General features: G+C 42.2%; 1 protein-coding gene and 1 long non-coding RNA gene across 12 annotated transcripts in view; one reads left to right on the forward strand and one right to left on the reverse strand.

Annotated features, from left to right (window-relative positions):
- The window catches only part of eya4 (EYA transcriptional coactivator and phosphatase 4), a 39,856-nt gene extending 35,285 nt beyond the window's left edge, over positions 1 to 4,571 (reverse strand). For all 10 annotated transcript variants that reach the window (XR_015090704.1, XR_015090705.1, XM_086060628.1 and 7 more), the window contains exons 1-2: positions 4,252 to 4,571; positions 775 to 840 (exon numbers count right to left, since the gene is read on the reverse strand). Coding sequence is in view for 8 of the 10 variants with exons in the window: in XM_086060628.1 (XP_085916754.1) it covers positions 775 to 807 (33 nt within the window). In the remaining 2 variants the exon portion in view is untranslated. The remainder of the gene's footprint in view (positions 1 to 774; positions 841 to 4,251) is intronic.
- LOC147158954 (uncharacterized) overlaps positions 3,889 to 13,021 on the forward strand; it is a 33,658-nt gene continuing 24,525 nt past the window's right edge. The window contains exons 1-2 of one of the 2 annotated variants that reach the window (XR_015090709.1): positions 3,889 to 4,620; positions 5,381 to 5,498. This is a non-coding gene — a long non-coding RNA (uncharacterized LOC147158954). The remainder of the gene's footprint in view (positions 4,621 to 5,380; positions 5,499 to 13,021) is intronic. The other variant, XR_015090708.1, reaches the window with a different exon arrangement.

Consider the following 13,021-nt stretch of genomic DNA (forward strand, 5'->3'; position numbering starts at 1 on the left):
CGACGCCGATATCTCATTTCCAGCAATGAATCAATGTGGCCGACGCAAAGCTCAAATTCACGCTGCGAGTGATGTCACCGGCCTATTTCGAGCAGGTGAAGTAACCGGGGAATATTAATATTTAATAAAGCCACAGTGCAAGACAAGAGCTAATTCTTCCTCCTCTTCTCCTTTTTGCCGACTGTAAATTTGAGTGGCAGCGGTCCGCCGGGTCGGCGTGCAATCCACACCGCCGGCGTCTCGCAGGGCAACATCAAAAAGTGGAGGAAAAACAACATAGTTGATGCGTCGTGGCCCACTTTGCGCTATTATTACAGTGCAGGCTGGCAGGTCAGTGGAGGGGGGGGGGGGGGGGCATGTCGAGAGCGGTGGGAGGGGGGGGGGGGGTTGGGTGAGTCCGAGGCTTGATGGAGGAGATGAAATTACACCTGTTCTGCTAGCTGACTAACGACTTTGAAATGCGAGCACACCTTGTTCGCCGCCAAAATCATTTTCCCAACAATATGCGACCGATCTTTAAATAAGCAAAATGGCGGCAACGCGCGTGCTGATGTCACGCACGGATTGCCGCGTGGCCGAGCGCGGATGCTCACGTCTTCAAAATCCGTTTCTGACTTGAACGCTCATTTAATTTCTCCATTGTTGCGAAAGCTTTTGACTGTTTTTCTTTGCAATGTTGCAATTAATTGTTGCGCTCAATTCTCTCACGGCCACAACACACACACACACACACACGCACACACGGGTCAGGAATTCCGTATCGTAGTAACTTACCGTTTGCTCGTTGAGGTCCTGTGAGGCCTCCATGGCTCGCGGGCTTCAAACCTCGCACGCTTTCAACTGCAAAAAATCAATTCATAAAGCAACATGTGCGTTAGCGGACGTGAGCAAGTTTTAAACTTAACTGCATTTTGCATTATGTGTTAGCATTAAGCTAGCGAAGGGAGAGAAAGGGTGAGAACTCAAGATTATGGCAGGTTGCGGGAAAAAAAAAAAAGAAGGTTTTCTTGATTGTGGATTTCGACGAATGGCGTGCGTGTCCGGACGTTCCCTTGCAATAACGACACATGTTTATTCCACACAACAAGCTCGAAAGCCGCCAAAACACTTATCTTCTTTTGTGTGTGTGTTGATGTGTCAGTGCGAGGTTCCGCCGGTGTGTTTATGTGTGAGCAACAGGAGCCGAACGGGCGGCGGGCGGCGGGCGTATCGTCTTCATCCGCGAGCCAAGCGGCGAGATAATTGCACAAGTAAATATCAACAATGAAAAGGGAGCCGCGTAAATGATCCGCGCGCTTGCTTGGCCGACAGAAAACACTCCAGGACCAGAACACTGACCGGCCCGTCCGTCCGTCCGTCCGTCCGGCCGCCGCCGCCGCCGCCGCCGCCGCCGCATTGTGATGAGGTGGACAAGATGAAATGCTCCAATTTAAAAAAAAAAAAAGTTGTCTTATTCGGTAAACAACCGCATAACTTTCAAGCATTTAGCCCGCTAGCTTAATGCTAGTAGCGAAACCACATAGACGAGCTAACAAATAGCATCGTTGTCGCGCCACAACCCTTTTATGCAACGCATGTTTGAACGCAAACAGTGGAACAAAACATATCAACGGACGATATGAGAATACTCACGAGCGTGTTTTTTTTTCATCCTTTACGAAGATTTAAAAAAGTTGAAAGCATGTACGGTCCAACCATCGCGATGTCTACATTACACTGCCCCCCGGTGGCCAAAGCACAAACACCAGAAGGAGCAGAACGATGTGAAGCAAAGAAATGTGGCAAAAACTGTGGAATGTCTTGATATTATATTTAATGATGTCATATACATTTGGTGAAGCAGAATATTCTATCTAGCGTGCTATTTTTCTTAGAAATCATTTTGTCCGATTTTGTTTTTCTTTCCTTCTGATGGCACAGTGGCTCATTTCACTTGAGTTGTGTACACAAAATGTGATTGGGCCGACATTTTCCAGTCAAAGTCGCCGGCATCCTCTGAATTTTTCATCGCCTGAAACCCAAGACAATAATGCAGCTCGCAAAGTGAATTGATTTGCGCGCTGCCACCGCCGATGTCGCCGCCGCCGATGTCGCCGCGGCGGACGCAACCTTCGCCCTTTTTTTGCCGGAGGACGGTCCAAGCTCCCGTCTGTAAATTCCTGCCATTAGAAGTTTGAAGGAGGCCAACGTGAGTTTGAGTCCCGCTGAAATCCTCCCTTTGGCCCGACGGGGGATTCGAGGTCACCTGACACTGCAGGCAAAATCAATGATGCCTGCCGTTTCCTCCACAGTCCCACAAGAGAGAATTCAATTTCTCACTGTAAAGTACGCTGATTGAAGTGGGGGGGAGGCGGGGGTGGTGGGGTGAGGGGGGGGGTGGTGGGTGGGGGGGGTCATGCAGGATTAGAAGGTGGCCTACAATGTGATCATATATGTTGAACAAACCGCAGGCTGCATGAGCTTGCGGTGAAACGGCACGCGCCGATACGAACGCACCTACGAATTGAAAGTCATATTGTTCGTCCTTAGGATTGTCTCGATCATAATTTTTTTTTGCTCCCGATTTTTAATTGATTTTCAATTCCTGCTGATATCAAATACGCGTGTGATACTTCGACGATAAGAAGAAGAAAAAAAGAGTGAGATCAAATTGTCTGAAATGATCTCATGTATGTATTTATAATTAAAGCTACAAATCGGCAGTAAAGAAAAGCATTTTTATTCTATCTTGACTTTAGAAATGATTCAAGTTCCAAATTTTGGCTGAAAAAAAGTATTTTCTGTGTTCCTATGTTACGATTTGTTTAAAGTCTTCCTCGGCAGATCCATTTTGCTCAATTCCTATTGAAAGCATTTCTTTAACAATTGCACTGCATTTTTCCTGATATGAAGTTAAGTTAAAACAAGCCATCAATATGTTATCCTGTGCCGTTTCATAATAATAAACATCGATCTTATTTCACGCGCGCGCGCATATAAAGGTCATTCATTCCAAATAGCCCACGCGGCAAGTATAAGCCGCATTTGTACGCCATAGGATCATTTATTTCCAGAGTCGAGGAATGACATCTGCACAAGTCATCCCGGTTATGCGTCTATAGCCCTTGAATTTATGTCTGCTCCGTACGCATGTGAAATGTAATCCGCCAGCACGCGGATTAGGACACGGTGCCCCCCCCCCCCCCGTACAAGTGGCGGAGGGCAGGCCGCAGAGAGCCCCAAGCGCTCCCGTTTCCTACATATCAGGTAGGAACACAAACGCCACGTGGGGGTGAGAAAAGGACCCGGGGAACCTTGTTCCTCTTTGGCCACATGTGTTATTTCACCCCATATTACACACGCACTGGACACGATTGGTGACACGGCGACATCGTGCATATAACGCAGATATGCCATGTGATAAATAAATAAATAAAGAAATCATCGAATAGGGTGTCGTTGAAAAGATATTAAATCGACCAACAACAAAACTCATTATACATTATTAAAACCGATTGATGTCACCTCCAATAATATAAATATTCAAGTAAATTCTATCAAATAAATGTAAAATAGTAACAAAAATAATACTTCAAATTAGTTGTAAAAAAAATTGCGCCAATGTTGTTTCTTTATTAAATGGTTTCAATATTGAAATGTCCATTTCTTAATTTTAATCATTTTGAAAAAAAAATTAGTACAGTATTTAAAAAAATTTAATTAGATAAATATGACCTTTTAATGTCCAGTCTAGAAATTGAGGGAATTTTTCTCCCCCGCCCAAAAAAAAAACTATCTTTAAGTGGTCTTTAATTCTATACATCATTTGTTGGGATTAAAAAAAAAGTTTTAAATATTAAAGTTGACAATATCATTCAACATAATAAAAATGACTGTCAACACTAATTTTAAGTATAAAAATGTAGGTAAACTCTAAAAAAAAATACAATAAAACAACAATATTCATGGTCATTTAAATAATTATAAAAAAATTAATACAAGTTAACAAAAGTGGAAAATTGTTTCCCCCCAAATATTTTATAACACAATGATGATCTAAGTCACCACTTGTATAGATTATGTAATGTCGTTTTTATAATATTCTTATTTCATATAAGAAGTACTAAAGTGACAATTATGACACGTGTTTGTTAAATAACGTTACCTTTTTAAATATTACACAGCGGTTTGCTGTTTGTTATGAACATTTTTTTTAAGTGTTCAGCCTGCTGTTCTTAAACGATATCTCAATTCGTAATTGTCGAGTTCTACCTGCGTAGTGCCAGCGAGTCGTCTGGTCCCAGGTCCGGGTTTACTTGCTGCTGCAGCTCATCATCATCATCATGACGTCGCCTCGCAGGCTGTCACCGGACTTTGTTTACAACATCGCCGCTAACAGTCCAGTCCGCAAAAGCGAGCAACTTTGAACGCGACCAACACCAAGCTGACCCAAGTCCGACTTTTCACAAAGAAGTGAGCTGACAGCGGCGGGAACGCGGCACAACTTTGCAACTCGGAGTCGACAAGTCCAAGTTGGAGGAAGAGAAGCGCCATTAGAGGCAACTTCATTATTGACCAGTTGACGCTGAGCAGGAGCCGCTACTGCGCATGCGCGCTGTCGACGCCGACCCTGATGGCCGAGTGAGTGATGGCTTTTAAATTCGGTTGGGGGGGTTTCTATAAATACATTGAATGTATGTCATTCTCATTTTTATCGCCCTGGAATCGCGGCCCTAATGTTAATCTATAAACGTGATTTGTTCTTTTCTATTAAATTGCTTGTTAAAAAACATTTATTTAAAGTATTTATTTGATGGGCTCAAAATGGAGGAGGACGAGAAAGGAAGGAAGGGAAGGAGTCGACACGGCAATTTTATTATTCACATTGTTGCAGCTATCTATATGATGGAATTGCTTTATTGTGCGCACAATACACTTGATACATGTCATTTTAATCCAATTGTACTTAAAAGGCCTGTTTTATTCTAAACGCTAGCTAGCTGTGTAGCTAGCTTGCTAACTACTTCTTATTTTTTATTACACAAAAACAATTTGCAAACTCTCGATTTGTGTTGCCAACAAAATAAATATATATATTTTTTTATTGTTTTTAAAGCTTGCTGACTGCTTGCTGTTAGTTATTATTCCGTTTGGGTTACAGTAGATCTTTTTTTTTTTTTTAAAGCTATGGGTGCAAAGTTTCAAAGATTCCTAAAGATTTATGAGAGCAGCACAGACAGATCTTTAAAAGGCAATTCCTGTGATATATATATTAGTCTAATTGTCAATTTAAAGGATGTAACATCCTTTAAATTGCCATTAGACACCTCTGTCACTTACAACACTTTGTAAATTGTCACTTGAAAGACCTCCACTTTTAACACAAATTTTCATCCCATAGCTGCTAAGTAGGGTGCGAAGATTCAATTGACCCGAGACGAGGCGTGAGGGTAGCGCTGCAGCAGTGGAGACACGCGGAGTGTAATACGGCAGCATCCAGAGGGGAAACGCAGCAACAGGTAATGTTGCGTGTCCTGTACGCAGAGGTGGCAAATATACTCACACGCTGTAACAAGTACAGATACTTGTGAAAATAAAAGACCCTGGTAAGAATAGAAGTACTCATTCAACTCCTTTACTTACTGAGAAGAAGAAAATAAATCATTGGACACGCTGCACCCTAAAAACAAATTGACCACACACACAAAAAAGGTTACATTTGACCAATCTAGCTGGTAATTAGTTATGTGTCCGACAACCGCTCTAGAATGGTAGGAGTATATTTAATATTTATATTTAATATTGGTAATTGGGCCAACCGATACAAATTGGCTCATCTGTATTAGAGGCTGACATTTTTTCAGTGTTGCAGTTTGCAAGCTCCAAAGAACAATTTCAAAACATTTTATTTTTATTTTTATTTTTTTTGAAGGACTGTGTATTTGAGTTCATCAGTTGTATGTAGAAATGTATGAGCGAAGATGCAGGTATTCAACTAACAGGTATTACATGTTGCAGTGGTATTGCACAATGTAAAGCTTCAAGTGAGCAGGAATACGAAAGACAATATTGCACAGGGTTGTTCACAGATCGTGATTTTTTTTAAATTACCCAGTAGTCTAATGGGTATGTGTGTATGAACATGTGTTCTCAAAACAAATTATTTTCTGCTTATAAACCCAAGTCTGTCACGATTGACACGCCGTGCCCAAATAAATGAGCCGCACAAGCCGTGACCAAGCCCGAAATAGCAGGAAGCCGCAGTGGCGACCCGCCGCCTCCGGTGCCGCGTGTCAGGCGAGCTTAGAACACTTGGCAGCACACGATGCACGAAGGAAGCACGTCCAGGTGTTTTTAGAGGCGTCAGATGGTGGAATTTCAAGGCGGCGGCAGATGCACCCCCTCTGTTTGTCAGGCCAGCTGTTGCTTGCAAGGATGGGCGCAATAAGCCCCCCCCCCCACGAAAAACACCATAAAGCGAGTCGCAGCACTCCCTCTTCTCGCCGGGCCCCAAAAGAAAATGGCCGCCAGCTCAACGGTATTTATAGATATGCACGGAACTCGTGCTCGCGCTGGCCCGAGGTGCTGACGACGTAAAACGAGAGGACGCTTCCAGAAAGTCCGGAGTGTCAGGGTGCAAAGATAAAAATACCCGCTGAGAGATGGGCCCGGCCATTAGTCGCGCAGACCGGCATGTGACATGGCAACGCTTCAGACCTGATTTATGATTATTACTACCGCCGGCCCGGGCCGCTCCCACCCGACAGCCCAAATCCAATTGCCAAATGAGGGTTATTTCAGGAAGACACGCATGAACTAAATACCAGGCTGATTTAAAAAAAATAAAATTAAAAAAAATAACTTTTGTATTGCCTGAGAATTGGCCTTTGCATGTTGGTCGCAAAATCCATTTCCGGCATCCGAGTTAAGAATCGAGCCAGAAACAGCCGCCGACCATGCGCCGCCAAGCAATAGCAGTACAGTACAATGTATGTACAGTCCTGTACACGTTTTACAGCAATATTTAACAGGGGTGTCAAAATTAGTGCATTCATTTTGAGTTCATTTAAAGTTATTTTAACGCCACTAGTTTGTTTTAACGCGCGAGGTGATTAATGACTGTCACTTACTTCCAGTCGTAACGCAGCAGACACGTCCACGTCAAAATTTGGCAGTAATAAATGTAATAATAATGCATATATTTGTGGAGACTGGGGTCAAGTTGTATTTGACAATTTTAAAAATGGGCAGAATTTTACAAGTTACTTGATGTTAAAGATTCCATAGCTCTTAATATGAAAGAAAAATGCACTGAGCTGTCACCAATGTCTTACAAATGCAACTATGCCATCTAGTGGCAGAAAAATGACCAACACAAATCAATATCACACGTTTTTACAGTACAGCACATCTTTTTAATTTTAACTCAATTTAAATGAATTATTATGAAATTACGGTATCATTGACTAAAAGATGCCGCCACATTTCTATTAGTTAAATTTTTTTTTCACTTTAATTAACAAGAGTATGAAAACTTAGGGAATAAATATTTTATTGTACATTTACAACAGATATAAACTTTGCGATTAATCGAGAGTTAACTTTTGAAGTCATGTGATGAATTACGATTAAAAAATGTAATCGCCTGACACCCCAAATATTTAATCATATTCATAGTTTCATATATACCTGCGAATAAAATAGTGAAACTTGTTGTCCCAACTTTCCCATTTCTTCGTCTTTTGTTTCCTCTTTCTATTGCAACCCGCATCGTCCTTGAATCGCACTTCATCTTTTTATAAACTTAAAAAAAAAAAGTGATATACTTGAACATATTGTATACTTCGAGGAAATTACTGCGATGCTTTGTCAAATTCGTTGCGTCATTTTGTGCCGTTTGTACAGAACATCAACACTGCAAAAAGGGAGAAAATGGCGGCGTTGTAAAAAGGGGCTAATGAGTCCCCTAATTGTCGGAGTGAGCTGCCACATGGAGGAACAAAGGGAAACATTTGACACCTCGTAAATTCCTGTAATGTCCTTCCCCGAAGCGAACACTCCGGTTACGCTTGTAACTATTTTTGTGCGCAAAAATAAGATATCACGGTGTAATGACGACCAATACAACAACTCTATTAGTAAACATAAACAGTATCAGCAGCCCAACAACCACAATACGTTTCTTCTCTGACCGTGTCAGGCAGAATTTGGATCTCGTATTGGATCTCACATGCAGTACAGTGCAAGTACAGATACGCCGGCGCCTTGAGATACAAGTGATCCAACTTGCAAGTTTTCCCACATACTCTGAAATGTACTTAAATACAAGCTTAAAAATCATTTTGTTTGAGTCGCCCACTTTTGTAATGTTGCATTTTCCGTGTCGCACTCGTGAGCTTCTTTCCCATCTGTCCTCCCGAACGGCCGCTCCGGGTTTTACTGCGGTACTCTTGGGGGAGGTTATGAGAAAGGTGGGGGCTTCTGTGGTCTGTTCCAGGACGCTTGGCTTTATGTGGAGGGAATGTTTTATAGGAACGCACATAATGTTTAAGTACGTGAACAGTTTCCGCAAGAGTCGTCCCACGCACGCACGGGGACAGCGGCTGCCTTTGACAAAAAATATGCAAGTAACTGCTGTTTGATTTGATACAGCCAGAAAATATCATGGAAATATTTGTTTTTTTATATTGTGAAACAAGCGGAGTGGCGACCCCTCTCCAGCAATTCCAAATTCAGCAACGTCGCCGCCAAAAAGACACTAGTTTTCATTTTCATGTTTGCCGGCTCAAATTCTGCCTAGCAACAAGTGACCTTTCGCTTTCAAATGTCTTTTTATTGGTTTTACAAGTCTTACAAAAATCAAGTGACCTTTCAAGACTGACAGAGAAATCGCTGTACTTTTCCCGATGACTAAGTTTCATATTTGAACTACCTACGTTTTTCATATTTAAAAGATCAGCCAAGAGGCAGGATGAAAAGTTGCAGAGAAGAGAGAAAAAAGGGGGGACATTTTGCGTGAAAGTAAGAACACGCGTGCTGTCATGTTAAAAGCGTTAGTCCCTGGTTGCTTTTGCTGAGGTAGTCAAGAGGGCAAATCACTTGTGATTTTCACTGCTACAAATCTTTTTATTTATATACTGTATGTGTATATGTATTTTTTTTGGGGGGGGGGGTTAGCCTTTAATCGAGGAAATCTAATATCCAGTATGCACCTTACGCTCTGTGTGTGTTCCACCACACGTTCGTTCATATTCGCATGTCTGATGTTCCCTTTTGGATGCCTCACTGCCATTATTCCTGCATGTCATGTGACCACGGGAAAAAAAACCTGTCAAATGTCCTAATGATGAAGATGTCTGAAATACTTTTGTTTTCTTCAACTTGAATTCAAATCACTGTCAAGTGACGATAAATATCATTAGAAATTAGAAACCCAGTATGTAAAACGAAGCTTCGCAAACATCATGGACCGGCGCCACGGGCTGGCGTGACCACTTTAGAGCGCCTCGTTGTTATGGAAGTCCAACATATAACCAGCATTGGCAGGACGCGTGCGTCTTGATTTGAGAGTCACATGGGACGAGCATTTAAGGGAAGAAATCATAACGAGGCCATCTTAACATGTCGTCAGGCTCTTTCGCTCTCTCGCGCTCGCTCGCTCTCCGTCCACGAATCCCCACATTGACGCTGAACCTCAACGGCATTACAGCTGGAATGCTTGCTATGTTGTTTCAACTAATGGAAGAATAAAGGAAAACAAACAGAGAGGGACACAATTAAAAGAGAATGAAGAGAGAAAACGTGGATGGAGGCGTGGCCACTTGGACACCTAAGGCTCAATTCGTACTCAAATCCTCCATTGCAGCGTTGTTATTATTATTATTATTATTATTATTATTATGATTATTATTTTGTCCACTGCTAGTGCCTGTTGGAAAAAGACATCCAAACAATCCCTTAAAGGCCCAAAGAATATTGTGTTCTATTGCTATAAAAACATGGAACCTACCAAAAGAAAGATTAGAGTCTCTTCTTTCATCAGGAAAAAAAAAAGTATATTTCTATCTGTTTCCGTTTTGCAGCAATTAGCATTAGAATATAGCTAAATTTCATCATTATTCACAAATCTATTTAGAAATGTAAGCAAACTAGCTTTTTTTCAATATGGCCCTGGTTGAACTCTTTTTCACTGCTGCCACTTGCTGGCCGTTTGTGTAATAACTACCATTGCTTCAACCATTCTTTGCAGTTGAGAGGCTGCATCAAAGCTTTCTGTGTGCTCTAGCATTAAAAACAAACATAAACGTATAAATATGTCTTTGGGACACGTAAAACATTTCAAATAAAACGTATTTCTACATTTTGGGGAGCAAATGAGTTAATATTACATTTGTGGAATATGAGTTATGAAGCAAAATCCAGATGTTTTTATCCATCTCAGGGGGCGGCCATTTTGGCACTTGCTGTCAACTGAAGATGACATCACAGTTGCTGAGGGCTCAGGCAACGACCAATCACAGCTCGCCTGTTTCCTGAGGCTGAGCGGTGATTGGTTGTTACTTGTGAGCAAACAAAATGGCCGCCCCCTTCAAGTTGTTGTTTGATTATTTATTTATTTTTTACTAATTTTGAATGTTAAGCAAAGATGGAAACTTTGAATTGATGTTTGATGTCCTAATGCTGTGTTTTTTAAAAAAGCAGTTTCAATAAAAAAATAAAAATAAAATAAAAATGCTTGTGCAAAAACAAAAATGGTTGCCCCCTGAGATGGATAAAAATGCGCTGCTTAACTCGTATTCCACAACGTAATATTGACCAGAATACCATATTTAGACCAGTAGGGCTGCATAGAACATATTATTGTCAAAACAAACATTTTGCATTGACTTTAAAAAAAAAATGACTGCAGCAATACCAAATCACTTCACTGTAATGTTTAGCTAGCTAGCCAAGCTGCATTATAAAGTGATGCAAAAACATTCGTCACACTATGACATTAACATACAAAAAACATGCATGAAACCATTTTGACTTGACTTTTGTCTTACAACAGTTAGCTGCAGCACTCTTGAACCCGCACCATTGGCATTCACTTTTCACTTCGAGGCCGGCAATCGGTGAAGAATTTAAACATTCCGTGTCCTCACCAATCATAATCACAAAGGCCGCCGTTGGCTCGCAGGCGCACGCACGCACGCACGCACGCGGCCTGATTGCTCCTCAGTCTGGCGTGTGTAACGTTATGGATGCAGATTGAACGTGTCACTGTGGACCTCACAGAAGGAAGGACGGAAAAGGCACACACACACGCGCGCGCGCACACACACACGCGTAGCCGATCAAGTGCTTAGATTAAGTGCTGTCTGCTGTCCTCTCACTCTTCAATCCCCCCCGGAGAGTGGATCAATACTCGCTCAGCATCAGGTTGCCGTTAATGTCTTCATTTTTTAACCAGTCGCTGAATGCGTGTGCGCGCGTGTGTGCGCTACAATTAAATGGCCCCGACTCACAGCGCCCCCTAGGGAGACTCACTGGGAGCACTGAGTGTCTTTTTGCGTGGAGCAATTAATTAACTTCAGCTGGGATGAGCCTTTTTATTTATTGTGTGGAATGCAAACCTTTCTGTATCATCCACTCGCACCCGGGTTCGAGTTACACGAGTATAATTATGCGGCGGGATATTTATCACTTGAATAATACATGTGATGTGGAGCCAAATGAAAGATTGCGCCTAAACCCGAATGGATGCTGACACAGACACGGATGGTCGAGCCGGGGAAGATTTATGCATCCGTGCAAGTGTTGACTTAATAACGCGGCAGCACGCTGGCCTAGTGGTGAGCACATGTGCTTCACAGTTCCGAGGTTCTCGAGTGTATCCCATCAATTTTCCACTTTTTTTGAAAAGTGGCTTCGGTAGCTGGAGTCGATTTGGTCACGTTAGTGTGTGCGTGTGAGCGTCTGGGCGCGAGTCGTGGCTGACAGCAGCTTCTTGTGGGTGCTTTCATTCTGGATTTGTGACTTTTGCTGTTTGTGCCGTTCACTAAACGGCGAAAAGTGCACTGGCGATGGTTTCAATGGGAAAATATATTAGTAAATATAATACATAAGTATTTGAGTTCTGAGCTTCATCACAGGATGAATGAAACTTGTAAGTCAAGGTTCCGTTGAACTAATATTTGAAGACCTTTCCCACTTTTGGTGACCTCATCAAATCTGAATTCATCACGTTTAAAAGAACAACAAAGAGGAAAACGTGCTCATCTCCTCCTTTCAGCACTCGTCATCCCTCCATCCCAATCAATCTCCCCCCCACTAATGCACTCTTTCATGTGCTCTCCTGTTACCCCCCCCCCCCCTCCCCACATCCTCCCCTCCCCCCCTTTCCAGCAGCCCTGTCTCCATCACCCTCCTGTCTCATTGCTCTTTTGTAGGCCCGATGCATTTTTGGGGAGTAACGTGATCCCCCGCTCACCATTTTCTCCCCAGGGTGGTCCCGCCTGGCCGGCCGGCCTCCCGTCCGAACGGCCCGGCGGGATCGGGGCCGAGGCGAACGACATCGAACGGGCATGGAAAATGAGCGCTTCATTTTAAAGCTTGGGCTTGTCGTTGCACGTGTCGTACCTGTGCCATCTGTTCGGTCACGTCACGGCTGTCGTCGTTTGAAAAACAGACCTTATGGAGCAAACGTTGAACAAAATGTACTTTTTCATACATATTTGAATGATTTTAACTCTTAAATATTATATAGAATAGGAGGAGGGCATGTTTGATGCCCCTTTTTGGGGAATAATTTCTACATATTTCTATTCATATCATTATTTAAAAAACAAAAATTCAAAGTACAATTAATGGTACCTTGATTTAGGAGTTTAATTTGTTGCTGCTTGTAACTCAATTTACTCCTATTTCAAAACAATTTTCAGGATTAAAATGTATTGAAATGAATGGTATTTTTCAAAGTTAAATGTAGTATTACTATTTCACTTAAAGTGATATTTGCATGTTCCCATTTTATATGTTTTGCTAGTTGATGGTCATA

The sequence above is a fragment of the Leptonotus elevatus genome, chromosome 18 (genome assembly GCF_054856555.1).
Source record: "Leptonotus elevatus isolate MCC_2025b chromosome 18, RoL_Lele_1.0, whole genome shotgun sequence".
Classification (NCBI taxonomy): Eukaryota; Metazoa; Chordata; class Actinopteri; order Syngnathiformes; family Syngnathidae; genus Leptonotus; species Leptonotus elevatus.